Source organism: Aythya fuligula, chromosome 13 (assembly GCF_009819795.1).
Source record: "Aythya fuligula isolate bAytFul2 chromosome 13, bAytFul2.pri, whole genome shotgun sequence".
NCBI lineage: Eukaryota > Metazoa > Chordata > Aves > Anseriformes > Anatidae > Aythya > Aythya fuligula.
The window spans coordinates 6332850-6357913 of NC_045571.1; the positions used below are offsets into that span (position 1 = coordinate 6332850).

Sequence of the window (25064 nt, forward strand, 5' to 3'; positions counted from 1 at the left end):
TGCAGCAGTGCTCCTCGTGCCCTGCACTGCCCTGGGTGGGATGGTGCTGGCCCTCGTGACTAACGAAGCAGCCTAGCAGAAGGAGCCAAGCGCAGACAAATGGTCAAGTCTCCCCAAGGGCGCACTGTGGTTAATCCTACCCATTTGTCACCCCTGCACAGTGGGTTTCTAAAGCAGCCCCAGGGGCTTTGCAAACCAAATTTTGCAGCAAACAAAATGTTGGTGCAGCGGAGCAGGGTTCAGTGCAGGGCCGCGTGGTGAAACAGCAGAAAAACCCTGCTTAGAGAGCTGGAGAAGTGCACATGCTTCCCTGTAACCGCTTACAACACGTCTCGTTATTTGTCTTCAGGTTATTAAAAGGGAAAGCAGTTGGCTCCATTTCCTTCCAACAAACCGTTCAGCGGAGCGATTTAAATCTAAAGCAAACACAACGGCAAGGGCTGAGCAGGGACAGAGCCTCCAAGAACATCCCGGCCTCCCCCAGGGTCTTGAAGCACGCTCGTGATCAGGGGGTGCTTCACATCGCTCAGCGCAGGGCTTTGCCCTCCTGCCTCCTGCCATGGGCTCCTACCCTGTTGGACGTCATGGTGCATGGGGAGGATGGTGCACAGAGAGGACACGCAGTGTGTGGGCTTGAGGGGTGCCCAGGGGGAGCTGCGGCCAGTCCGAGTGGGAAGGAGCCTCGGGGAGGGATGAAGGAAGCCCCCGGATTTTTTTTTTGCTGCTCTCTGTTCTGGCCCTGGTGCCCGAGTGCTGACAAACAGTGGCAAGGCTTGGGGATGCCTTTCAAAGATTGATACTGATGTTTTGTGACAATTAATCTTGCTATTTATATCAGTATAATTAGCTATGTTATTAATATTATCAAGGCGCCACAGTGCTAATTATATGTCTGCTTAACATGTGCTATCAGTGCTGTTTAAAATCCAATGTAATTCTGTTTGACATTATCCCCACCATTAGCGTTATTTGTTGTGTGCTGCGGAAGATAATTTGATGCTTCTAATCGCTGCGATACCAATTATGTAAGCTGTCCCCACTTGCCAAAGCTTTTGAGAACGATGCCACCAAGTGGTACAGCTGTCCTAGGGATGTGGCCCTGAGATGCCCGCCCTGTCTCTGGGGTGCCCTGTCCGTCGGGGGCTTCTTTGGAAGGACAGGGACTCTTGGAAAATCCTGCCCCCCAAAATAATGTAAGTAGGTCTTTGCTCTGGGCTCTGTAGGAGCTTCCCCGGGCTTTTGTTTCCCTTTTTTCCCCCATCAAGAGCTGAAATATTTCACATTTGAGGCGAAATTTCTGTGGGGAACCCAACTTTAAGGAAACTTCTCCATCTTTTACCCTCAAGTCCTGTCTGCCAGCTCTGCAGGGGTTCTCCTCCTCTCCCACCAAGCTCAGGAGATGGTGGCATTTGATGGCCCATCCTCCAAGTGCTGTTTGTTTTCTTAGGGGCCAGGCAGCTGCCCTTGCCTTCTCCTTGCCCCGTGCGTGTCTCCTGTGGCTGCAAAGAGGAGCCAAGAGCTCCCCTGGGGAAGCCTTGTGTCTTTTCTCCCCTTTAGCTGGCCTTTGCCATGGCCTCGTGCCGGGTCCCACAACATCTCCTTCCTCTGCCCGTGCCGCAGGACCCTGGCATCCTCCAGCTCCTGGCAGAGGTGGAAAACTGAGCTAAACCTGTAAATATGGGGGCAGAAAGGGAGCCACGTGGCTTCAGGTCTGCGCGCTGCTGCCTGCCCAAATCACGGTACGGCGGGTGGAGGAAACAGCTCGTCAGCGCGCGCAGGAGTTAGCGCAACAGGGAATTCAAAGCCAGCTGCTGGAGCGTTTGATCGTCTCATTTGATCCTCGGAGCTGGGAGCTGGGCTTTTTGGGGGCATGCTGGGAGAGGGAAGGCACCGATTAGCAGGCTCTGTTTCATTATTCATTTGCAGCCGTCTCAGTGCCCCCGCTCCAGCGTGAGGTGCCGAAGGAGGGAGCAGGCAGGAGGGTGGACTGGTGTGGGAAAGGGGGGAAGGAGCAACTTGGGGCTGGGGGAGTAGTTATTGAAACATCTTTAGTGATGTTTCTCCTGCCAGGGACAGCCTCTGGGGTGCTACAGCCCCCGAGCAGGCAGCTCCTGCCCCGTGCTTGCTGTGGGGCAGCCCTCTTCTGGCTGCGGTGCCTGGGAGGGGGCTTGGCTGTGGACTGAGGTTTTTTAGGGATCCAGGGTAGGTTTGGAACCATCCTTTGGGATCCCCCGTGGGGTAGCTGTGTACCTGGGGAGAAAAGGGGACTCTGGACCTGGTGGGCTCTCCTTGTTGCCCAACCCCTCTCCGTCAGCGGGATGAGATGTGGTGGGAGATCCCAGCCAAGCCCCGCTGTCTGCCTGGCAGTGGTGGGCGGTGGCAGCTGCTTGCTTCTTTCCTTGCAAGCCTCTGTTACACAGTACTTCAGCTCCTCTGAACGAGGTCTTCTGGGGCTGTGAGGAAGGCTGAGCTCATTCACCCACACTTTGGTGGCCCTTTTCTGCTGGCCTTCTGTTTTCCAGAGATGGGGCCGTTGGCAGTGCAACTGGCCACGGGGAATGCTGGCATAAATAAACTCAGGGAAGAGACCTGAGCCTCCGTCCTCGCAATGCTAGATAGAAATGAAGCGGCGATGAAGGTGATAAAAGTCTCAAGTGCAAGGAAGAGGAGAGGCCGAATAAATGCACAACACAGGAAAACCCTCCCTGGAGCTGGGGAGGCAGTGGGGATGCTGGAAAACACCCCGTGGTGCATCCCACCACCAACCCTAATGATTCGAGGTGATATTGCCCTCGCATTGCCATGGCTGTTTCCACCGAGGAGCAGTGGTTCTGCCCTTTTGCTGCCAAATCTTTGGGGTGGTGGCAGCCCTGTCTGCACAGCCCCGCTGCGAGCAGCCACATCTCCATCTCATGGAACAAACGAGCTTGAGGACAAGCCGTTTGGAGACAAGTTTTATTGCCAATTAATATTTCAGGTTAAAAGCATGTTCCGCAGTATTTTCGCTTGGTGAAGCTAAACTGTGGGACGTGGACATAACACAAGTCAAGCTCCCCCTGAATTGATTTCTTCCCCACCATTTGTCATCGACCTCTGGTGCTGTATCTTTCTGATCTCTGCAGAATTCAATACATTTTCTGCAATAATTTGAAATGCGGGAGCTTTAGCTTCACTTTCAAGGTAATTTTGTATTTGTAATTCAAAACCTATCTCCCCGTTGTTTAGGCGTGAATTCTACTCCTAATTCATTTTCTGCATTTCATATTCAGTTTTTGAAAAGCTGAATCTCAACGTTGCTATGCAGACCAGGCAGCTAGGAGAAAAGGATCTTACAGGTACCTTCCTTGAATTTTTTCATTACTTTTTGCTGGAATTTCATCTCTTCGTTTCCACAACAGAAGGTTGATTCTTCATTAAGTGCAAATACAGATTTGAATAAATCTTCTGCCAAATTCCAGATTTACTTTTTGCGAGCTCAGATTTAGTATTTCATCTCTTTAAATGGTATCATTAATTTGGAAAATTAAAAGATTTCAAATAATTTCAAAACCCAAGCCATGCACTGAGCCTTGCAAATGGCCCACAGGGTGATTTTGTAGCTTCCTAGGGTGCATCATCCGTCACCTCAGCTGTCAGACCTTCCTCAAAATGCAGGTAAGAGCCAATATAGTCTGCTATGATTTTATGTACTTAGTACAACTTCTACCGAGGAAGGAATCGCAGGCACTGTGCTATTAATCATTCAATCGTGCAAATGAAATAGGTATGCTAATATATTCCTCTATAACTGCATTCTCCAATTTCAAGAGGGTAAATGCAAGCCAGCATTTGACTAATGAAGCTCTCTTGGTTGGGAATCACACTGGGATCTTCAGGAGGTGGGGGGTGAAGGGTGTCTTTAATCAGAGCAGCTCAGGAAATTACCAGCAGAGCAGCTGGCCCTTTTGGAAGAACCCAAATGGTTAATGGAAACCAAAAGGCTTCAGCCTCTGCCAGGAGAACCTGGCCCAGGGGATTCCTAACTCACATCGGGAGCTCCTCGGTCTTCTGTTACAATTCCCACGCCCTCCATCATGGTTGTGCTTTCCATCACAGTTATGTTTTTGGTTTCCATTTGGTTTGTTACAAGTTGGAGCTTCCCAGGAGCAGCCAGGTGCTCAGCCTGGGCCTTTTGTGCTGGCCTGCCCATGTCCCCTGCCCTCTGAAGCCATTGGGATCCCCCCTCACTTACTCTGTCCCTTTGTAGGCCTCCTGTGGCTCCTCCTTAGATTTTCACCACACCTTGTTCATCCTCATGGTCCAAGTTCATTTTAGTGTTTCGTGTTCAGAGATATTTCTGGTCTTTTATTTTTATTTTTTGCTTAAGAGACCTTAACAACAAAAATTATTGTTGATTCCCTTTTACTTAGCTTGTCCTCTTCTGTCTTTAATAACCGAGCTCAAACGTTATCAGTGGTGTTCAGTGCCCTGCTGTTCTGAGTGTTCCCTGTGTGCCTCGGATCACTATTTGTCACATTTTTTTTTTCCTGGAAACCCCATCAGTGCATGAGATCCTCACATACCCTTGGGAATATTCTTAAGGGCTCTTCATAGCCATACCATTATCTGCAGCAGGAGTAGTTAATATAATTGCACTATTGTTAGTGAACCCATGAGGACTTACATCCGCTGGAGTTGGTTTCCACCCACCTGCCCTTACTTTTCGAGCAGGGCAACTTTTATGTCATCCTTTGTCTTTGCCTACCATGCATTTATCCACGTCCTTCAAAGGATGCATCTTCCATTCCACCAGTCATTTCTTCCATGAGGTTATGCATATTTATGGGGGTGAAGCTGTGTTGTCTACCTGCAATGCTCTGAAAGGAGCTTTGTTCACTTTTGGCTTCAAAGCCCCTGGCAGCGTGGTGCTGCTAGCTGCAGTCCCAGTCCCGTTCCACGCCTGGCAGTCCTTCATCAGCTGTGAAGCAGTGGCTGTTTTCTCATGGCCTCGTTACTGCTGGGCTGCACTGTTGCTAGCTTTGTCCTCTGGCTATTCCTGTGCGTTCAGAAGAGATCCTCCAAGCGGTCGGTCGGTGTGCTCTGGTTTCTAATCCTTTTTCCACGTCTGAGGTTGTTAACCCGCATTATGGCTGTGATTTGTTGTCCTTTGGCATTTCTGCTTTCCAAGGGTTGTGTGTAACTTCTGTCTCGCCTTGACCTGGGTATCGGGTGTGTTTCTCCCTCTGGCTCACGGGATGCTGCCAGTGTAGCTGTCTGGGGACAGGACCATGTAAGCCTTGTACCCCACCGAGGTCTTCTCCAGTTATTTTCTCTGAAATAACTCTGCAAATGTCAGGTGCTGGGACTGTGCCTCTCTAATCAGCTGGCACAGGGCATTTTGACTCAGGCCATCAGTGTCAGCAGCACAAGCAACCTTCTGGACAGATAAGGACACACTTTGAAACTGCCTTGATTTTTCCCAATTTTGAATCAGTTGGGGTGGGTTTGCTCTCCCCATCTGGGAGTTGCGTGCGCTGGAGATGTTGTACCCAAGGCAATCCATTGGATGTCCTTCCTCACTGGTGGAGAGGGGTGCTTCTGAAGCATAGTTTGCTTAGTTTGTGATGTCTCGGGATATCATTGGGAGATTTGTCTTTTGTTAACACCTTCTGCTTCTCACCGTTAGAAGTTTGGGAAGCCCAAGCACGGAGGGCTTTCATTGCCGAGCCTACTTGTGATTCCTGCCGCCACGACCCAACGGGATGATAAACAATGCTAACCCCAGTGAAAACTCACAGGCAGCTCCCAAAAGGTTTCCAAGTTCCCTGTGCTCGCCCAGGTCTGATGACACCTCCCCGAGATGCGAATAGGCTTGGCCAGAGGCTCTCAAGCTGCTCCTGAAGATGCGCAGTGGAGACGAGGTGCCCAGTGGGTACCAGTCCTGCAGCCGCATCCTGCCTGTTGATCTGCTTAGGTATAGGGTCATTCAGATGCATCAGAGAGGCAGAGACACAAAAAGGCACCTAGAATTATGGCCAAAGGAGCTTGGAGATCCACATGAGGGCTCGGAGATGGGGGAGGTTGCTCCCCCTTGGGCCCTGTGTCTGCTGGTTGTGCTTAGCACAGAGCATCAGGGAACAGCCCCCTGCACCTCCTGCTACTGGATTTGAAGAAAGTGAGGTGGAATTGCTCATTAGAGGAACATTTCTGGGAAAAAAAAGGCATTGCTTGGAGCAGTGGAAATCTTTTCCTTCCGCTCTGTCTTTTTAAAGGAGTAAATAAAAGTAGTAGAAGGTAAACAAATAAGCTCAGGTCTCACCATAGCTTGGGAATTTTTACATCAAATGTAGCAAATTTAATAAGATGTCTGAAAACCACATCCTTTTAGGTTGAAAAGCACACAGCCTGAACAGGGGAGTGAAATCTTTTGGAGTATTTAAGTAGGACAGCTCAAACAGCCAGATAATGGTTAGATGGCTTCAGGAATAAAAACTGACTTGTCACAGTCGGGATGAATTTAATAAAATATTTAAACAATTTTCAACAGTGCTGCAGTGGTACAGAAAACCACGATAATATCCAATAGCAGAAGAATGGCTTTGAAAAGATTAAAGGATGTAAACACTGAAGGACCCAAATAAGCCATGTGCATTTCTGCAGTGTTGTTGGATAAGCGTTCGTCAGGTGGGGCCGGTAGTGCGTCGTTAGTACCCTTGTTTTTGGCTGGTTCTGGCTGTTTTTGGCTGGTTTTGGCTGGAAGGTGAGGGAAGCAGGGCACTGGGATGAAGGTCAGGGTTGTGGGCCAACCTTGAACCCAGCCTTGCTGAGGGCCTCACTGAGGATGAGGGGAAAGCCCTTGGAGATGCCTTGTCCTCCAGGCTCATCTCTGCGGTTGTTTTTTTGGGAGGGAAGCTGCAGGGATGGGGGGGCTGTGAGGCTGCTGTGGGTGCTAGGACCCCTCTGGCTGCCCCGGGGTTGAAGGTCTCGCTGTGTCTTGGCTACACGGGTGGGTTTCCAGTCAGAGCCAGCCCCATACAGATGCTGCAGAGATGCTCCTTCTGATGCGCCCAGAGGGACCTGGGTGACCAGCGCATGTGTTACCATCTTCAGGGCTTCCTGCTGGAGACCGTTTCTTCACACCGCTTGATCCCGGGCAGCTTGAGGAGGTCTGGCCACCCTGTAACAGAGAGGAAAATCAGCAGGCTCCTTCTGGCCTTTTGCTAATTTTACTCAGGAAAACAGGTCCACGCAGCTCGCCAGGGGACAGCTCGTTCTTTGGGCCCCGTGCTTGTGGGGACAAGCTCCAGCAGCCAGAGGTTATCCATCCCCGCCGGTCCAACGCAGCCGTTCCTCATCTCTCGAAGAGGGTGACTCGAGCCAAGGGCTTGCAGGTGTGAGGGCTCTTACAGGATCTTTGCCTGCAGGAATAATTTCGGAAGCAGAGTCCCTGTTTCTGTTAAGTACCGCAGGGACAGAGAGAGCAAACAGGGGAAATGTAAGTCCTAGAGACGCACGCTAAGCAGCCAGACAGCAAAACCTGCCAAGAGGATGCTTCAGACCGAGTCTGCAACTAATCAGCAGTTTTGGAGGAATGACAACATGAAACTATTTCGTGAGATATTTTTTTCTGCCCCTTGGAACTGTACAGACAGCTTTGATTTACAGAACTAGCAAGCTCTCCCCTACCCTGCTCCTCAGGTTGCCTTTCTGCAGGAGCAGAACCATTTTGTCATGTTCTGGGGTAAAGGAGTGAAAGAGCTTTGGGGAGGAGGCCAGCGTGGCCCCTGCTTCGCACCCAAGTGGTGAGCTTTGGTTTGTGGAAAGCTGGCAGGGAGGCAGAGCTGACCGGGTTCCCAGCTGCTAATGCACACAACAAAGCCTCTGCAGGTCAGGGGACACGTCCAGGAGGTGCTCCAGGATCTGCGAACCCTTGCAGCTCAACATCCCGGGACATCTCATCCTTCAGGTCTCTTTTCCAGAAGCTACCATCTAGGGCAAGCGCTGGCTGCTGCTGCCAGTCCCCAGTGGGTTTGCCAGAAGGATGAGATGTGCTTTCAGAGGCACATTGCATTTCCAGAAAGCATCATGGAAAAAAACATCGGGTGTTCTCAAATCCCTTGGAAAAGAGGAGGCTTCCCAGCGGCGGTGTAGGGCAGAGGCTACAGCACAAGGCTCTCACTGGCAAGGTCCGGGGCTGCCGTGCTGCTGGGCAGGCTTCAGAAGTGCAAATGAAGCCGCTTGCACAGCGCTGGCAGCCTCAGGAACCTGGGCTTGCGAGGATACGAGGCGTCCTTTCATTTCAAGTGCCTCCCTGCGCCGGCTGCGGGGTTTTCGGGCTGCCCCAGACACGTCTGTGTGAACCGAACACGATTGCTCTAATTCTCCTTGCGAGCGCTGGCTGCGCGGTTTCCATTCCCCCTCCTGACCTGCCAAAAACCAGAGCTCATGTGAAGCCGCGGGAGGAGAGGAATTTCCTGAGCAGGGTAAACAAGCCCATTCTCATTACCACGTCTCTGCTGCTGCGGAGTCCTCTCCGCTTTTTATTAAGGAGCCCCTCATCACTGCTGTGTCCCGAGTGGCCTTGGCTGGTGGCAGGGCAGTGGGGAGGGAGAGGTGCCTGGAGAGGAGCCCGGCAGGAGATGGGGTCGGGCAGGAGCACCCCGGGGCTGCCTGGCACCGTGCGTCCCATGGCACGGTGCGTGCAGCTGCGGTGCCACAGGGACCTGGGGTGCGCACCCTGGGGAGGTGTCCACCGGGCCAGCAGCACGGCACAGCATGGCACGGCACGGCCAGCAAGGCAGGAGAAGGGCCAGCACCATGTAATCGGGTGAGTTAGAGCAGTGCTGGTGAGCTCAGGCTGAAAGAAGATGCTTGAAAAGCACTGAGACTCTAATCCAATATCTGCTAATTAGGCAACAACATACAGCTGCATTTTTTTTTTTTGCATTCAGTTAGCCCTGTTTACTTGAGCTTTTTTTCCTTGTCTTTTTCTCTCCTAAATATCAATTCCCAAGCAGGCGTTGAATGAGGATATGCTAATGCAGGCTGCTTTGAAAGCCTCTGTGGAGGACACGTGTTTGGGATCTGTCCTCCCCTGGCTCTTCCCTCTCTGCTCAGCCCAGCAACACTTCACCTCTGCGCTCCGGGCTGAGACTTTCCTCTGCTTTATCTCCTTGCAAAGTGGGAGTGAGGCCGCTGCAATGCTGGATTTGCAGCAGCGACAGCAGGGCCCAGCCCCAGGTCTTGCTCTGGCGTGCGTGGGGTGAAAGGGGTGGGCTGAGGACACCCAGCTGGGGACAGGGGACCCGGCTTGATGGGACAGTCGAGCCTTCTCCAGCCTCTCTTCAGCACAATTAGAAATGCCGACAGAACAAATTGCTTCATTTTCTAGGTCAGCACTGCTGTTTAAGGTGATAGCAGGCACTGAAAGCTGGCATTTTATTGCAGCTTTTACTGAGTACGTTTTGCTGCAAAGCAACTTAAAATGCATTAGTGTCACAACGCGGGAGCTGCGCCGGAGCCGCTCGGCAGGCTCAGTCATGTCTTTCTGTCACTTGTCCTTTTGTCTACTGAAATTCTCTTAGTGTAGAAAGGCAGCTGGCTGGCTTATCATATTTTCCCCCTGATTTTTTTATATTTTTTTTTTTCCTGGGAGCTGGTTACAAGCATTGCATCAAAGAGCTGTGTTGCTACCAGCACTGGAGTCAGCAACGAGCAGGCAACCCTGGCTCAGTGCTACCACGGGGAGGGAGATGGGGCAGGAGCATCCGTCCCTATGCCCTGGACCTGCCACGGCCCCAGAGCCGTGCCAGCTCCTGGAGGAAGCGTTTCCCATCTGCTCTGGCTTCTGTGGATGCGTGCACTGATGCACACCCATGTGTTTCGTGTTTGTGGCGCCTGGAGGGAGGGTGCAGGGACGTCCATCCTCCATCGAAAACAATTATAAATGAACAAGGGCAACAACAGCAACCTCCAAATAAATCACTGAGTAAACACTCTCCAGTTTTGGCGGCCTTTGCATGAAGATAAATTTGGAAACCCAGCCCTGCAACAAGGCAGGTCCAAGTGACGTCCTCCCAAGCCTTGTTGCCAAGCTCGTTTGGGGGTGAGCCCTCTCCCACTGCCCGTTTTAATTGGCTCTGCAGTCTGGGCCCCCAGTAGGAGCCCCCATACTTTGCACACCACAGCTCAGTGTTTCCACAGCCTTCATCCAGACCCTCCTTTCCCTCGCCCAGAGCTTTGCACCAGCAGAGCAGAGCTTCGTGCTCGGCGCCTGCAGGATCCCACCCCGCATCCCCCGAGGCTCCAGCGCAGCAGCCACAAATTGTGAGCAGAATTGTTTGCCTACCAGCCTCGTGCTGCTCAGCCCAGCGTATTAATTTTGCATCTGGTCACCTGCAGGTAAATCAGGTGCAGCCCTTGAGCTGCTCTCTCGGTGCTGCAGGAAGAGGTTTGCTTCTCGCCACGCTTGCAGCCAGCTGGGGCTGGGAAACGCTACCTGGTGCCAATCCAAGTGGCGCAAGGACGTGGTGGTGTTCCCCTTTAATCTTCTTTTCTCGCTTCTCCCCATTGTAGGGAAATCAAATATTCTGCATTTCAGGCCAGAAGGTGGATGTTTGAGGAAATTGTGAGTGTTCTATAACGCGATTTAACAAAACCCCTATCATTGCTGGAATTTATATGCACCTGCGAAATAACCAGCTGGTATAGTCAAAGCTCCTTGCACGTTTTCCTTTTTTCAGCACAGCGAACAGAAGGAAATGGTCTCATCGCTGTGTTCAGGTGCTGCAGGAGGTCTTACAGCAGCAGCAGGAGCCAGATGTGCCTCTTGAAGGAAGCCCTGCAAAGGCAGGGAGCAGCAAGAGGGGTGCTCGGATGCTCCCCATTCACGCCATCATTAACACCACTCAAACACTGCTTGCAGCATCCCTGCACCACCGGCGTGCACTTAATGAACGGATAAGCGCTGTGTGTTCGTGTATGGGGGAGGAGTGACACTGTCCCTGGCAAACTTGGGATGCTGCAAATACGTTTTGGGCTCATGTGCTTCAAAGCACACTCCTCGAGCTCGTTTCTGCCTCCCCCTCTTGCCCTCCGCCAGCAGCCCAGGAACATGAAAGCAGATCGGCCGCGATTTCAAAGCTGCGACTTCAGTGCAGCCGAGTCGGTGATGAGGAAGATAATTAGCAAGTTGAATGTTCGGTGCTTTAGTGAGATGATGTTTAATAATACTGAGCTGTAAGGAAAGGCGGTGGCAGGAGCGGTTAGCAGCTGGCTTTTTCATTATCGATACAGCATTGTTGTGCAAAGCACTTCCAGTTAATGAAGGCACCCAGGGCTTCGCTGCATTTTTCAAGCCTGGTTCTGTGTTCTGCTTTACCAGCCATTGGCTAGCAATTTGCAGGCTTGCGAGTGAGCTTCGAGTATTTTAGGAGCCAGTGGTTTTCAGGAATTAATGCTTTGCCTGTGCTTTATGACTATGATTCAAGTTCTCTTGGCTAGCTAGACCCCAAATTATCCGTGCGTGCAGATGTTTATGGGTCTGCTGGAGCCTTGATGAAAGCCTTGGGCCGCGCTTTCTAGCCGAGTATGAATAAAACACCGCAGGGATCCTCTCTCGGCCCTGGAGTTTAAAATATTAATAGGCTATCAGTTTCACGACAAGCGGTGCAACAGGTAGCGAGCGCTTTGCTGTAAAACATTTTCTCTTAGCGAAACCACGGATTTTAATGGCAATGCAGTGTCGCTTAAATTATTGATACCAAAAAAATGCCCGTCCACTGTGTGTCCACAGATATCAAGCTCTGTTTTTCAGCACTCTGCTGGCTTGTGTTCTCCTCCCTGGAGGCAGCACAGCCCCAGGGGCACAGCCAGAAGCAGCCTGGCCGGGGAGCTGGGGCGGGAGACCCCAGCCTGCTCCCAGCCCTTCGTCTCCAGCACCAACAGAGGATGCTGAGGGGAGAGCAGGGATGGAGAATAGCAGCTATTCATTCCCAGCAGGCAGACTTCCTGGCTGGAAATCGCAGCAGAATAGCTCTTTATACCCTCACAAAAAGGCAGGACGTGCTGGCAAGGGGCGGCCAAACTCTGTCGGGTCTGGGCAGCGCTTGGCAGCAAGACCTTGGCCCAAAGTTATCCAAGTTTTTGCTTCCTCAGGCAGCACGTTGGGTGACAAATGGTCTGGTTTGGTGGTTGCAGTCCTCTGGCTTTGTTCATCTTATGTTGTGTTGTTTTGTTTTTTTCTTTCTCTCTCTCCTCCTGGTTGTCTGGACTCGCAGCAAACCCTGGAGACGAATCTCACCAACTTGGTTAAACGCAACAGCGAACTGGAAAACCAGATGGCCAAGCTGATACAGATCTGCCAGCAAGTGGAGGTTGGTGAGAGTGGCCAGGGGAGAGGGCAGGAATGGGGAGGGGGCCCCGGGGAGCTCCCGGTTCGGCTGACGGGGTGCACGGGACTGCTCCCATCTCCCTTCCCAAGCAGCAGGACCGTGGATGGAGTGGGAAGGAGTGAGGGTGGCTGATGGAGAGGGCTGGTGAGGGATGAAGCCCGCAGCTGCTTGCAGGGATTTAGAGGTTGGCTGCAGCAGGTCCCCATCCCAGTGAAGCCATGCAGCCGGAGCACAGGCAGCGATGCTGGGAGCATCTGAAAGTAAGGGAGTGAGTGAAGCAAGGAGGGAGAAGGTCCTCAGTGGGGCCGGGGCAGGCTCTTCGTGGTGCCACCCAGGGCGTGCGGCCAGCATTTCTCTCACTGCATTCAGTGGGGACAGACCCTCTGGGTGCAAGGCTCCTGAGGCAGAGCTGCTGAGGCTGATCCTGCTGGAGAAATCCTGACTCGTGTGAGTCTGTCCCACCGTCCTGAACATGCGATGGAGATGCTGCCTCTTCCACAGCCTCTGGCACCTCATCCTCAGCAAGGCAACGTGAAGCCTTCCTGCTGCAGTTCAAGCCTATGGCTCCCTGTGCCATCCCGTCCACCCTGGGCACAGGGAAGGTTTTTTTTTGCCCTTCCCTCCACGTGCCTGCAAGCAGCCCATCCGCCTGCCCCTCTCTGCTGTCTCATCGAGCCTCAGCCTTGTCTGCAGCAGCCAGCCTTCCTCCCCGCGTCCCTTCCTCCTCCCAAACACGCACAGATTGCCTCCCTGCTTCCTTCCTGCTGTCAGAGGCGGTGATTGCAATCCCGCCCTGCTGGCTGTGGCAGAACAGCGGGCCAAAGCCATCAGCAAGAGGGAAAGGCTTTGTCCAGGGGATTACAGGGAAGCGTCGGCGGAAGACAGGCGATCACCTTTAATCCTGCTGAAGAAAGGGGCTCGGCCGACCTCGTTGCTTTGACCACTTGGTCTGTAAAACCCTTTGTGCTGGCGGCGTGCAATCAGGCATCATCCTGTGTTTGCATTTCCGAGGGAAGCGCTTGGCCCGGCGCTGCCCTTGGCCATGGCTGCGATGCGCTCCTGTGAGCGGCACTCAAGGGGAAGAAGGCAGCTAACACCTTGCTGTTGTTTCCAAGTGCACGTAGCCGTTAATAGCAAATTAATTTGCAGCTTTGTTTGCTGAAGTGATACACGGAGAGCGGCTGCTGCAATTAGTTTCTTCTTAACAGGCTATTGATTTTTCGGTGCTAAATTGAGCGGCGGTTCCTTGAACCAGAACCTTGCCGGGGGGAAAAGACACTGGTCTGCTGCAGGGATCCCTGACGTGGCTTCAGGGGAGCTTTGCCAGGGCTTGAGCAAACACGATGGTTATTTATAGAATCACAGAGTCATTAAGGTTGGAAAAAGCCCTCCAAGATCATCTGGTCCGACCAGCCCCCTACCACCATCACCCACTGAACCCTGTCCCCAAGCACCACGTCCAACCTTTCCTTGAACACCCCCAGGGACGGTGACCCCACCACCTCCCTGGGCAACCCGTCCCAATCCCTGACTGCTCTTTCTGAGCAGAAATGTCTCCTCATTTCCAACCTGAACCTCCCCAGCACAACTTGAGGCCATTCCCTCCAGTCTCATCACCGGTTATTTGTGAGAAGTTAGATCCTAGTTATCTGTTAGATCCAAGTTATCTGCGAGCAGGTAGACCCCCCAATGTCCTTTTCCTCTGCACAGCTTTCCAGCCACTCTGCCCCAAGCCTGCAGCACTGCGTGGGGTTGTTGTGGCCAAAGTGCAGCACTCAGCACTCAATTTTGTTGAACCTCATCCCACTGGCCTCTGCCCATCGATCCAACCTGCCCAGGTCCCCCTGCAGGGCCTTCCTGCCCTCCAGCAGACCGACACTTCCCCCTGGGCCCTGGCTGGGGGGTTTCCAGCCCTGCAGCTTCCCCTGCATGATCCTGGAGCTGCCTCATCACCCAAGCAGCTGTCAGGGACAAAAGGGTGCAGAGATTAGGGCATGGGGGATGCGTGGATGCGAGGACACAAGGATGCTGCATGCACCAAGTGGGATAATTTCCCCGTAGCACAGCATGCAGGAGAAAAGGCGTCTACACAGGGAGCCGCATTTTGTTCCTTACCACCTACCCCTCGGAGACTGGGGCTCTGCCTTTCCTGCAGGCAGCAGCAGCGTTTTGTTCTGAGGGTGCCAGCAGCGCCGCAAGCGCCGGCAACAGCCACAGATCAGCTCAGTGCATGGGTAGGAAGGAGCTGGGACAGGCTGCGAGTTTAAGGGCATTTGCATCTTCGAAAGACTTGTGTCTGAATCCGTCCACAGCGTCCAAAAGGACAGGCCTCTGATGTTAAAAGCCGTTTGGCATTTCGTGTGGATTCTGGAAGTTTCAGACCTCCCGGCTGTCGTTTTCCACACTGTTTAGGAGTTTTCAGCTTTGCCAGTCGTTCTGCCTAAAATAACAGTCAAAATACATTTCTGAGCCTCACTAAATATGCGGTCCTGGCCTTCAGAGGCAGCTTTAGAGAGAGAGCATGCTAAAGTGTGAAGCAGAAAATATCTTTGCCCTTCCGCGCTTGCCGCAGGCAGGGGGCTGCGTTGGAGCTATTTGTGGGCACCGCGGGGCTGTGCCAGGCCCCAGGCTTAGCACAAGTCCTCCGTTGGTGCTCAGGAGGCTGTGCTGCCGTGTTCCGGCTCTCAGAAGGGAGGCCAGGGCCACACAGGGAGGACGGTGGGTCCGTGTGGGTCCGAAATCCTGGCCCTGATTTTGCGCTCCTGGGAAATCCAGGGGATGTCGGTCTCTGGCTGCACCGATGCCTTCCCTTCTGCCAGCACGGATTGCAGCAGGCTGCGAATCCTGGGCTTGGTTTCCACCCCCTGCCACTACCTTGCAGCAGATTTGGAAGATTATCCACTGTTTTTCTCAGCGGAGTTATCTTTGCAGACCATCAGCTGTCTCCCACTTTGGCGTTGCATAATCTGCTGGCCAGGTTTAAAAAAAGATCTTATATCAAATGTGTTTAGCTCGGGGTTGGCTTCAGACTGCTCTGCTGTTTCAGATCTTTTTGAGAGTACAGAATGAAGAAAACCTATTTATGTCCTTCAGGACACTGTTTAATTCAAGTGACAGGGCTGAAATCCCCGTCTGTGGAGTATATTCCCAGTTCCCCGTCCATCCCCCGAAAGGATGCCGGTCTTTCTCAGAGCTAGCAGAGTAAAACCTTTACCTGTGCTTTCACTGCACTCTTTGCATGTCTTTAAGATATTTTTTTTTCTAATAAATCTGTGTATTTGAAGCCTGAAGAAGGGGTCCAGCAGGGATTAATTAGCCTGAATGAGGCAGGACACCCTCACCACCGTACGTGGGCATTTTGCAGGAGCATTGATCTCACGAGGGTTTCTTGGTGGCCGCAGGGTAGCCAAGCCCCGGTGGCTGTACCTATGTGGGAAACAACCCAGCAGGACAGTAACTGCTGAGCACTTCTGTCCTCGGGGCCCAGTGCGTTATCTGAAAATAAGGGTGCAGGAGGTGCTGGTGGTGCCCGGCTGCCTTCAGAATTTGCTCGCTCCCGGTTGATGGGGTGACAGACACAGCTGCAACACGGGGGGCTGGAGGTTGGGGGTGAGCAGAGGGGCTCAGGGTCTCGCCTCCCAATTTCTGCCCCAGCTGAGGAGGGCTGCAGCATGGCAGGGCCACCGGTGGTACCCCAGCTTTTTTCGGAAAGGGGTGCCACCGTGACGGCGGGGTGCTGCGCCTGGGTGCAGACACATGCGGCTCCGCTCCTCCTGCCCAGGTGAACACGGCCATGCACGAGGCCAAGCTGATGGAGGAGTGCGACGAGCTGATGGAGATCATCCGCCAGCGCAAGCAGGTCATCGCTGTCAAGATCAAGGAGACGAAGGTAAGCTGCGCCGCCCGGTTCCCCGTGCCCCTCGCTGCCACCTCTCCCCAGGGCTGTCCCCGTGAGGACGAGCGTGCGCTTGGAGGAGCGTGGCCAGAGGAGGGTAGGCGCAGCCTTGTATCAGCCCAGACGGCCTCCTCGGGGCTTTTCTTACACCACGCTGCTAATATAACAATGCGGAGTTAATAATGAAGGGCTGTCCGAGCTCTGCTCTGCGTTGTGGCCTTAGGCGAGTTTCCCCTCCTTACGGAGGCTCCCGCTCTGTGCATCCCCTGCAGCACCGAGGGGTAAGCCAGGGAGCTCATCCTGCTGGGAGCACCAGCACCCCAAATACAGGGTTTTTTTGCAGACAACGGTTTGGGAGCAGGTCATGCCATGTGCATATGTGCGAGAGCCAGCCAGCGTCGCTCTGGGACACCACGGACCCTCTTCTGCAGGAGCGGAAGCTTTAAAATGTGCACTTTTATCCCAGGCACTTCAGGAAACATATTTTATGTAACGGTGCCTTCTGCTGGTCCATCTGTCTGTCTGCCTCTCACTTCCCACCCTCTCCCCCTAACGTCTTTTGACCACGCTGTCCAGTTTCAGCCGTACTTGGCAGAGAGCTGGGACTCTTGGAGCTGGTTTTTCCTGCAGATTTGGCTTCTGGGAAGCGCAGAGAGGCCCTGACTCGTGCCCCAAAGCAGCCTGTAAATTCAAACGAGCAACCTGGAGCCCATATAGCTCCAAGCACTGCTCCTGTAGGAAAGGGACAAGGGGAGAGGGAGGACACTGGTGGCACTGTGGGGGAGTGGGCGGGTGGGGAGGATCAGGACACCCCGGGCATCCCTGGGATGTTTAAATCCCAGCTTTTGGGAAGCCCCTTAATGATGCTGCTCAGGAACAAGGATGGGAGGGCAGTGAGCGGCGCTCAGGGAATGGGTTTGGGAGAGACACCTGTGGGATGTGACAGCATCCACACGGTGCTGTGCACCATCCATGGGCGCTGTGTCTGTGGGGAAGGCAAATCTACAGAGCAGCCCCTGCCAGCTTCTTAGCTGTGGTCCTCAGACGCCTGCAAGACTGCCAGCATCTCTGTTCCGAGCTGCTCAGGAGCAAGGCGAGATGCAAGACATCTGGAGAACAGTCGAGCAGAGGGGTTTTCTCCATGGCTTTCAGCAGCGTAACACCTACGAGCAGCGGTTTCCAAGCAGCCTTTCTGAGAAACCCCAGCTGCAAACACTGGAGAATTAAAAAAGACAGAAAAAAAAAAAAAAAAAAAACGCAAAAAAAAAGCAGAAAGGGAGAAGCGCTGGAGACTGCGGCTGCTTTGATGCGCACAGACAGCAGAGCAAGAAGCACTGCACTCCTGCTGAATTCCCATTTGGTTTCCACTTCTGGGCTGCTTTTGCTGATGGACAGCAGGACATACAGTGTGGGTCGCTGCTTGCTCTGCCGACGAGCCCCTCTCTCTGCCATTTAGAGATGAAAAAGCCCTCAGCGTGCAGGGCAGGCAGAGCATTGCAATGCTCCCCTGTTTGGCAGGGCACAGCATGTGGTCCCAGGGGGAATTGGCTGCTCCGGCCCTGGGTAGCTGTGCGCTGGAGCTCCTCCACCTGCAGAAGGCAAGAAGAAACGTGCGAGGAGCAGAGCAGTGGCCTGAGGTTTGTGTCGTGTCACACGTGGGAGGGGAGGCAGCCTGCAGGAGGAGGCATCCCTGGGAGCAGGCTGGTGATGCTGGGGGTCAGGCACCACCACACAGCACCCCATGGTGAATGGGGCACTGAGGCGGTGGAGATGCATGGGCGAGGCCCATGAAGCTGTGAAAATCCTCAGGGATTAGTGCTGCAGGCTCTGCTCGCTGCTGGGATGTGGTTGGAAGGAGCTGGTAGCCAGGCACACCGTCACAGCAAGGGCAGGGGCTCCCCTCGCCGTGTTTGCCGTGTCCTCTCTTGAACCATTTCTTCCCATTTCTCTCCCTTATTCTCCCTTTGATTTTTTTATTATTTTTTTTTTTCTGACGAAGCTGCTCTTAAAACGAGCCATCCATCAGCCCATTAAGCCCCAGCAGGAGCCTCCCTTCCTTCTGCAAATAGCCATTTGGAGCTGTGCCGCCTGCTGCTAGCCGAGACGAGCGCTTCTCCCCGCTTCTCCCTGCAACGTGCCGCCGGCGAGGCACAGCTCGCGGGGACCTGCTGCTCCCTGCCCTCCCTACAGCCCCCGGCACACCGCTGGGGCATAAGCTCCCCCAGCCTTGGTGTGTGTGGGGGTGCAGGGCTCCTGTTATTCACCCCTGGAGAGGTCACATAGAACAGAGACAGCGTTCTGGGGGTACACGCGGGTCCCCTTGGCCCTGAGCGCGTCCCTTCAGCCGTCACAGCCCGGTGAGGCGACTGCTTAGCTGCAGCCCAACTCCTTGTGCCGTTCATTCCTGCATTTCCAGGCATGGTGCTGTCATTGTCGGGTCTTTACCCTTGTCTGACCTCCGTGTTTCCTTTCCTGCCTCCCCTCTCGCCCTGTCAGCCTCCTGCTCGCACCGCACCTTGCCCAGAGCTACGCTAAGCAAGGGCGTGAGAGGCAATGGCTGTGGGGCGAGCCGTGCCATCGTTTAGATGCTGGCTTGATTCATCTGTGCTTCATCCAACAAGGCAGCTGACTCCTCTGCTCACCGCAGGGCTCCCCCATCCCGGTGAGATGCTGGTGGGATGGGGCACATCCCCACGGGGATGCTCTCCTGGGGGTGTGGAGCAGGGTGGCTCGGTGCAGCAGCCTTCCTCTCGCTCCCGCGGGCATTACGCATGGCTCTGAGCCCTGCGGGACGGGAAGGTGCTGCCTCCTGGCTCCAAGCAGCTCCCTGCAAGACAGGAGGCCTCTCGCCTCAGAAGACCCCCCCCAGGTGCTGGGTGTGCCACCTGAGCTGGCTTTAGACGCAGCCTGGGGCACAGGGATGTGGCAGGAGAAGTGAGGTTTGGCAGGAAGAGCACAGCCGGGTGCACAGCCGCTCCTCTCCTGCAGTGGGCACATCCCAGGGGATGCCTAAGCCTGGGTGCCATCGCAGAGCTTGTGGCACTGTCTGGAGGATGCCCCAGTGGCCTCACTTCGTGGTAATTCACCCCAAATTCCCTTCTCTGGCAGCTGGGCACGTGCCACGCTGTCCCCGTGGAGCTCCATCGGCCATAACTCAGGCTGCAATGGGGTGCAAAGTTGGAGTTTTTCCTCAGCTGGAGCAGCTCAGAGCTCATCTGCTGCCTTTTCACCCTACTCCTGTCTATTCCGAGGTCCTGGGGCAGCGCTGGGGCGGGGAGGTGGCAGAAGGACACCCCGCGAGGGGAGCGGGGCCGCGGTGTCAGCCAAGGATTAGCAGGCTGCTTAATTGTGAGCGCGATGACAGCGCTGGCACCGGGGAGAGCAGCTCCAGCAGCTCCTGTCAGCAGCCAGGGCTCACGCTCGGCTTCTTGACGGATCGTTTCGAGTCACAGGCATGGTGGGCACGGGCTGACAGCATGCCGGGTGGGGGGCAAGGGGCAAGGAGACAGCAGCTGTGGGAGCCGCTGTCGTGGCAGCGTGGTGAGGGCTGCAAAGCGCCCCGATCTTTAAAAAATAAAACTTAAAAAATTCTGGCAGTTCAAGTCTAGCACCATGCTTGGCTGCAAGTGTCTGCTAAATAAGCAAGGGGAAACGGTGTCTCTCCGGTTGGTGCCATTCCAGAGGACTGTTGGTTTTACTTTAATGCACGGTGCCTTTCGGGAAAGTCTCAGGTGGCTTGGAAGTGCAGGGCAGAGGTCTGGAGTGGGATTCATTATTTCAGAGTCCGCTGTTTCAGATATTCCCAGCTTCTGAACCTCGTTTTCTCTTCCCCTGGGTGTCCTTGCTGCAGATGCACGGAGGAATAGGGCAGTAGGAATTGGTATTTCATTTGCAAGTGCCTCGTTGACCCTCTCAAGATGCTTTTCCAGACAGAGAATTACTTCCAGCTCTGCTGGTGGTGCAGTTCCCAGCGGGCTGATCCACCTCCTTTCTCCTGGAAGAAGGGGGTTAAATCTTGTGATTATTTTACTGTTGGAGCTGTGTGCACTAGTTCATCAGACCCTCCAGAAATGTTGGCTTGGCAATCCACAAGCAGTGCCAGGGATGACCTGGGTTTGGTGCCTGGGATTGTTCCTTCAGCTTGGTTCTTGCTGAGTGGAGGATTTAGGAGTTCCTAAGGGCCTTTCACCTGAGCTTTTCCCCCACATTTCTCCTAAGAAATGATGTTTCTTCTGGTTTCTTTGCTCCCCTGAGCACTTTGCAAGAAAGAAAGGGGTGCCACCAAGCCCGTTGTTATCGCTTTATGGCTTGTTCAGTGGTGTCTTAAGTCACCAGTAAGTACCCTCCAAGGAGCCCTATGGGAAGGGGGCTGAAGGATTGGAGTGTCCCTGAGTGGGTTGCAGGACTTGCGGGATGCTTGTGGGGATGGAGCCGAGCCCACTGTGCCCTGTTTTGGGGTACAAGCTGATGCCTGGCTCAGTTTTCCAGCTCCTGTTCCCCCATGCCACGGACACCCTTCCTGTCCTTTCCCCTCTTACTGCAGCCCCTCACCCCCAAAAAGCAGCGGGACCCTGCTGGAGGTGGTCCCGGCCACCGGGCAGCTCGCAGCCCCCCTCCGCGTGCCGCTCTCTGAGCACCTTCGCCTCCCCCTGCTCCCTCTGCAGGTGATGAAGCTGAGGAAGCTGGCCCAGCAGGTCGCCAACTGCCGGCAGTGCCTCGAGCGCTCGACGGTCCTCATCAACCAGGCGGAGCACATCCTGAAGGAGAACGACCACGCGCGGTTCCTGCAGACGGCCAGGAACGTGGCCGAGAGGTGGGCTCGCCGGGTGGCAGCCAGGGTGCCCCCTGCCCCGTCGCTGGCCCGGCCACAGCGAGCTGTCCCCTGAGCGCAGAGCCAGGGGTGCCCCCTCACACCCCGCTGCGTGCTGCCCTCGTATTAATTCTGGCGGTGGGTGGCGGGGCAGGAGGAGCACCGCAGGTCCTGGTGGTGCTGAGCAGGGAGCCGACATTGCTCCCTGGTGGGGAGGAGTGGTGGAAAAACCAACGGGGTGGGAACCAGCCCAGGGCGCCGGGACCCCCAGGAACGGAGCCCCCCGACCTCATTGCCTCGTCCCTGCCACCCCCGGGGTTCCCCAGTGCCAGGCTGTGGCACCGCGGGCTGCCCGCGCCCTGCCCGTTGCCCACCTCGCCCCTGCCGGGAGCCGGGAGCGGAGCGCACCCTGATGCGGATGGATGGGCTCTTCTTTTCTTTCAGGGTCGCCATGGCAACTGCATCCTCTCAAGTTCTGATACCAGATATCAATTTTAATGACGCCTTTGAAAACTTCGCCTTGGATTTTTCCAGAGAGAAGAAGCTGTTGGAGGGGCTGGATTATCTCACCGGTGAGTGCACGGCTGCGCTCCCACCGCCTGCGCCCCGCTTCTCCCCCCGGCCCTGCTTCTTGCACCCCACCGAGGGCTGGGGGGATGTTTTAGGGCACTCTCGTCACCGGTAAGTGGTTGACCCCAGCAGAATAAAGGCCACCACGCTGTCCCCAGGGCAGCGACCTGTCCCCATCCTCCTGTTTGCAGGGTGCCTCTGCTCCCCTGCAGCCGTGCAGCAAGGTTTTTGTGCGTAAGGCGGGGGGCTGGGGACACCCCGGGTGAATTAGCTGATTGTGGTATTGTGCCAGGGGCTGGCAAGTCGGGGGGAGGGCTGCGAGCTGCGGAGAAGCAAGGACATCATTACTCAGTGACGTGTAAAACGAGACGGTTGTGTGCATCGAGAGGCTGCTCCCTGCATGAGCCCGTCTGTCTGTGGGAGCAAAAAAAAAAAAAAAAAATCTTACGCGTTTTAAACCGAGAAGACACCAACTGACTGAAACGCACCACCTGTGGTCTCCCGCAGCGCCCAACCCGCCGTCTGTCCGCGAGGAGCTCTGCACGGCCTCCCACGACACCATCACGGTGCACTGGATCTCGGAGGACGAGTTCAGCGTCAGCTCCTACGAGCTCCAGTACACCATCTTCACCGGCCAGGCCAACTTCATCAGTAAGTCGCCGCTCACTGAGCAAACCCCCTGGCTCGGATGGGCGCTGCTGGGTGCAGCTGAAAGCAAAGGGCCAGAGCATTGCAGTCCCCGGGGTGCTGAGCTCCTGTCCACGCGGGAGGGCAGCGCACAGCTGGCAGGGCACATCTGGGAGCGCACATCCGACGGGACACACATCTGGCAGGGCACATTTAGGAGCACACAGCTGGGAGCACACGGCTGGCAGCTGTGCTGGAGTTTTGCCCAAATATCAGCCAGGCAGAAGCTGACGGCTGGAAGATAGAGCACACCAGAAATCACCAGGGGGGGGGTTTGTTAGTTTATTCCCCTCCGACACCTGAAATGATCAAAGCAGGTTTAGACTCCCAGCTTCTTAGCGCCACGGATTGTCGTTAGGGAGCGGTGGTGAATTGCAGGTCAGAGAAGCCAGGGCTTGAAGCTGTGACCCACTACGAGCCCCCCAGGACAGGCGTGTCACATCTGCAGTCTCCTTTTAGTCTTCCTCATTGTTCATTGTCAGGAAGGCTTATTAAAAAAAAAAAAAAAAAAAAAGAGAGAGAGAGAGAGAGAACATAGAAAAGGGAGTTGTTTGGGTTTCTGTGGAGGTACAATTAATTGGGGAAGAGCAGCTCGGTCAGAAAGCCAAGGACGATTTGCCAGTCTCAGGAGCAGGGATTTATTCCTCTGGGTGCCTGGGAGTCCTCCATGGCAGTCCTGATATGAGAAATAACACACGCATTGCAATTTCTTGTAACACTGCCTTTTCCCTAAAATTCAAGGGAGGTTGCACGAGCACTTAAATGGAAGAAGGAAAATATATCTTCCAGTTTTCATGTCCTCAGCACTCAGTGCTGTAGGGAATGGGGTGTCCCCCTGCCCTGTCCCCCTGCCTTTCCCTGGGGGCGAGGGCTGTGTGAGGAGCTGGGCAGCAGGGGCGGCTCTGGGGGAAAGCCCAAGGGGGCAGACGTCAGGAGCAGCTTCCTAGGCTCCTCCGCTAGCTCTTGGTAGAAGGAGGAAAGAAAACATCAGTTAACACCTCAGAGGAGCAAATGAATAATATATTGTCACTTGCAATAACGTGTTCGGGGCCGGGTGATGAAAGCGTCTGAGTCCTGGCTGAACTCGTGCACGGAGAAACGCCAAAAACAGTGTGCTGGGCTCACCTAGCAGGAGCACCAGGAGGCTTCCCAGGGAAGGAAATACCTTTTCGCAGAGCACACAGTTGGCCTGTGGAAACTCTCCCCTTTACTCTGTCTTTAAAGCCAAGGGCTCGGCAGGAGTCAGGCATTTTACGAATGACGAAAGCTGCAATAAAAAGGTTTTTTTTTTTAAGCTTTGGCAAGGAGAAGCCCTCAGTCTGCAGGGACAACCCCTCCTTGATAGTTCTGAGAAGGAAACCTGCCTTGGAGGCCAAATCACTCCCAGATTGTCATCTCTCAGCCGCCCTGTCCGTTCCAGTGAAGGACCCAAAGGTGGCCCTTGTCTGCAGGGAGATAACTCCTTGGCCATGCAGCACGCGTGCGAGGAAAGCAGCTCAGTGTGCAGGATGCTGCCAGTATCATAGCTCTTTTATTTTCTACTTCATATAGCATTTCTCCACTCCCCTAGGCAGCTTCCACGTGTGTTTCAGACCAAATCCAAGCTGACAATGACTGCAATCTGCCCTTGTCCTCCGAGTGAGCAAGCCACGGGGGGTAAATAATCACCCGAGCAGCATCCCCTTGCGGGCACGGTCCCACTGTCCCCATGTGAGCCTATAAAGAGGGTGTGTGGAGCATCTCCCAGGCTCCTGGCACACCGCTGTGCATGCATTCACCAGCGATGGGAGGCTGAAAACCCTCCTCTGTCACCCTTCATTCCCAGCCCACTCCTCATGAATTGTCTCACACTTCGCCCCCAGACCTGCTGGATCCAAGAAGCCCCCAGCTACTCCGTCTGAACTGCCTCGTTTTAATTCTCTTTTGCTGAAAGCGATGCTCCCGCGTTGCAATATCTGCCCCAAAGCTGCTTGCTGACAGCCCAGAGCTGGCCCCTGGTGTCAGCGCAGGTTTTGCCCCCAAAACCCACAGCATCCTCTTCCCCCTGCAGGTTGCCCTCGCCCCAGCCGTGCTGGTGGCAGTTGCAGCACCACCAAGTGCTTTTCTCCTTGCCCCGTGCCATCCCACCCTCGATACAGCACAACCTGCAGCGTTAGGCAGTAGAGCCTCCAGATCTCTGGGCTCCCAGCTCCTTTCCATTTCCAGAGTCCTTTGGCTCCGAGTCCCTTCCCTGCGAATAACCCTTCTCCCCTCTCCCGCACCGCAGGTCTCTACAACTCCATGGACAGCTGGATGATCGTCCCCAACATCAAGCAGAACCACTACACCGTCCACGGGCTCCAGAGTGGCACCCGCTACATCTTCCTCGTCAAGGCCATCAACCAGGCAGGCAGCAGGAACAGCGAACCCGCCCGCCTCAAGACCAACAGTACGTGCCCCGGGGGCTCCTCGCGTTGGGTGGGAGGCAGAGGAGATGCTCCAGATCACAGGGCTGTGTGTTTGTGGGGTGATGTTCGGAAGAGAGACGTCAGAGGGAGCAAATAGGTTGGCTCATCGGGTTTTGGCCCAAATCCACCTGCTGCGTGACTGCATCTTCCTGACGCTCATCAGAAACCCTCCCAGCCCCAGCGAGCGCAGTGCTCCTTCAGGTTTCCCTCCCCGGCGCTGCTATCACATCTGCCTTGAGCAGGCTTTCAGAGTGATTTATTGCCTCCGCCTCCTCGTTTTCTTT

At 54.6% G+C, this 25064-nt stretch overlaps 1 protein-coding gene across 2 annotated transcripts in view; it reads left to right on the top strand.

Moving 5' to 3' along the window:
* Positions 1-25064, top strand: part of MID2 (midline 2) — a 64452-nt gene that overhangs the window by 32985 nt on the left and 6403 nt on the right. For both annotated transcript variants that reach the window (XM_032196332.1, XM_032196333.1), the window contains exons 3-8: positions 12258-12353; positions 16153-16260; positions 20931-21079; positions 21521-21648; positions 22154-22297; positions 24600-24761. In XM_032196332.1, the coding sequence (XP_032052223.1) occupies positions 12258-12353; positions 16153-16260; positions 20931-21079; positions 21521-21648; positions 22154-22297; positions 24600-24761 (787 nt within the window). The remainder of the gene's footprint in view (positions 1-12257; positions 12354-16152; positions 16261-20930; positions 21080-21520; positions 21649-22153; positions 22298-24599; positions 24762-25064) is intronic.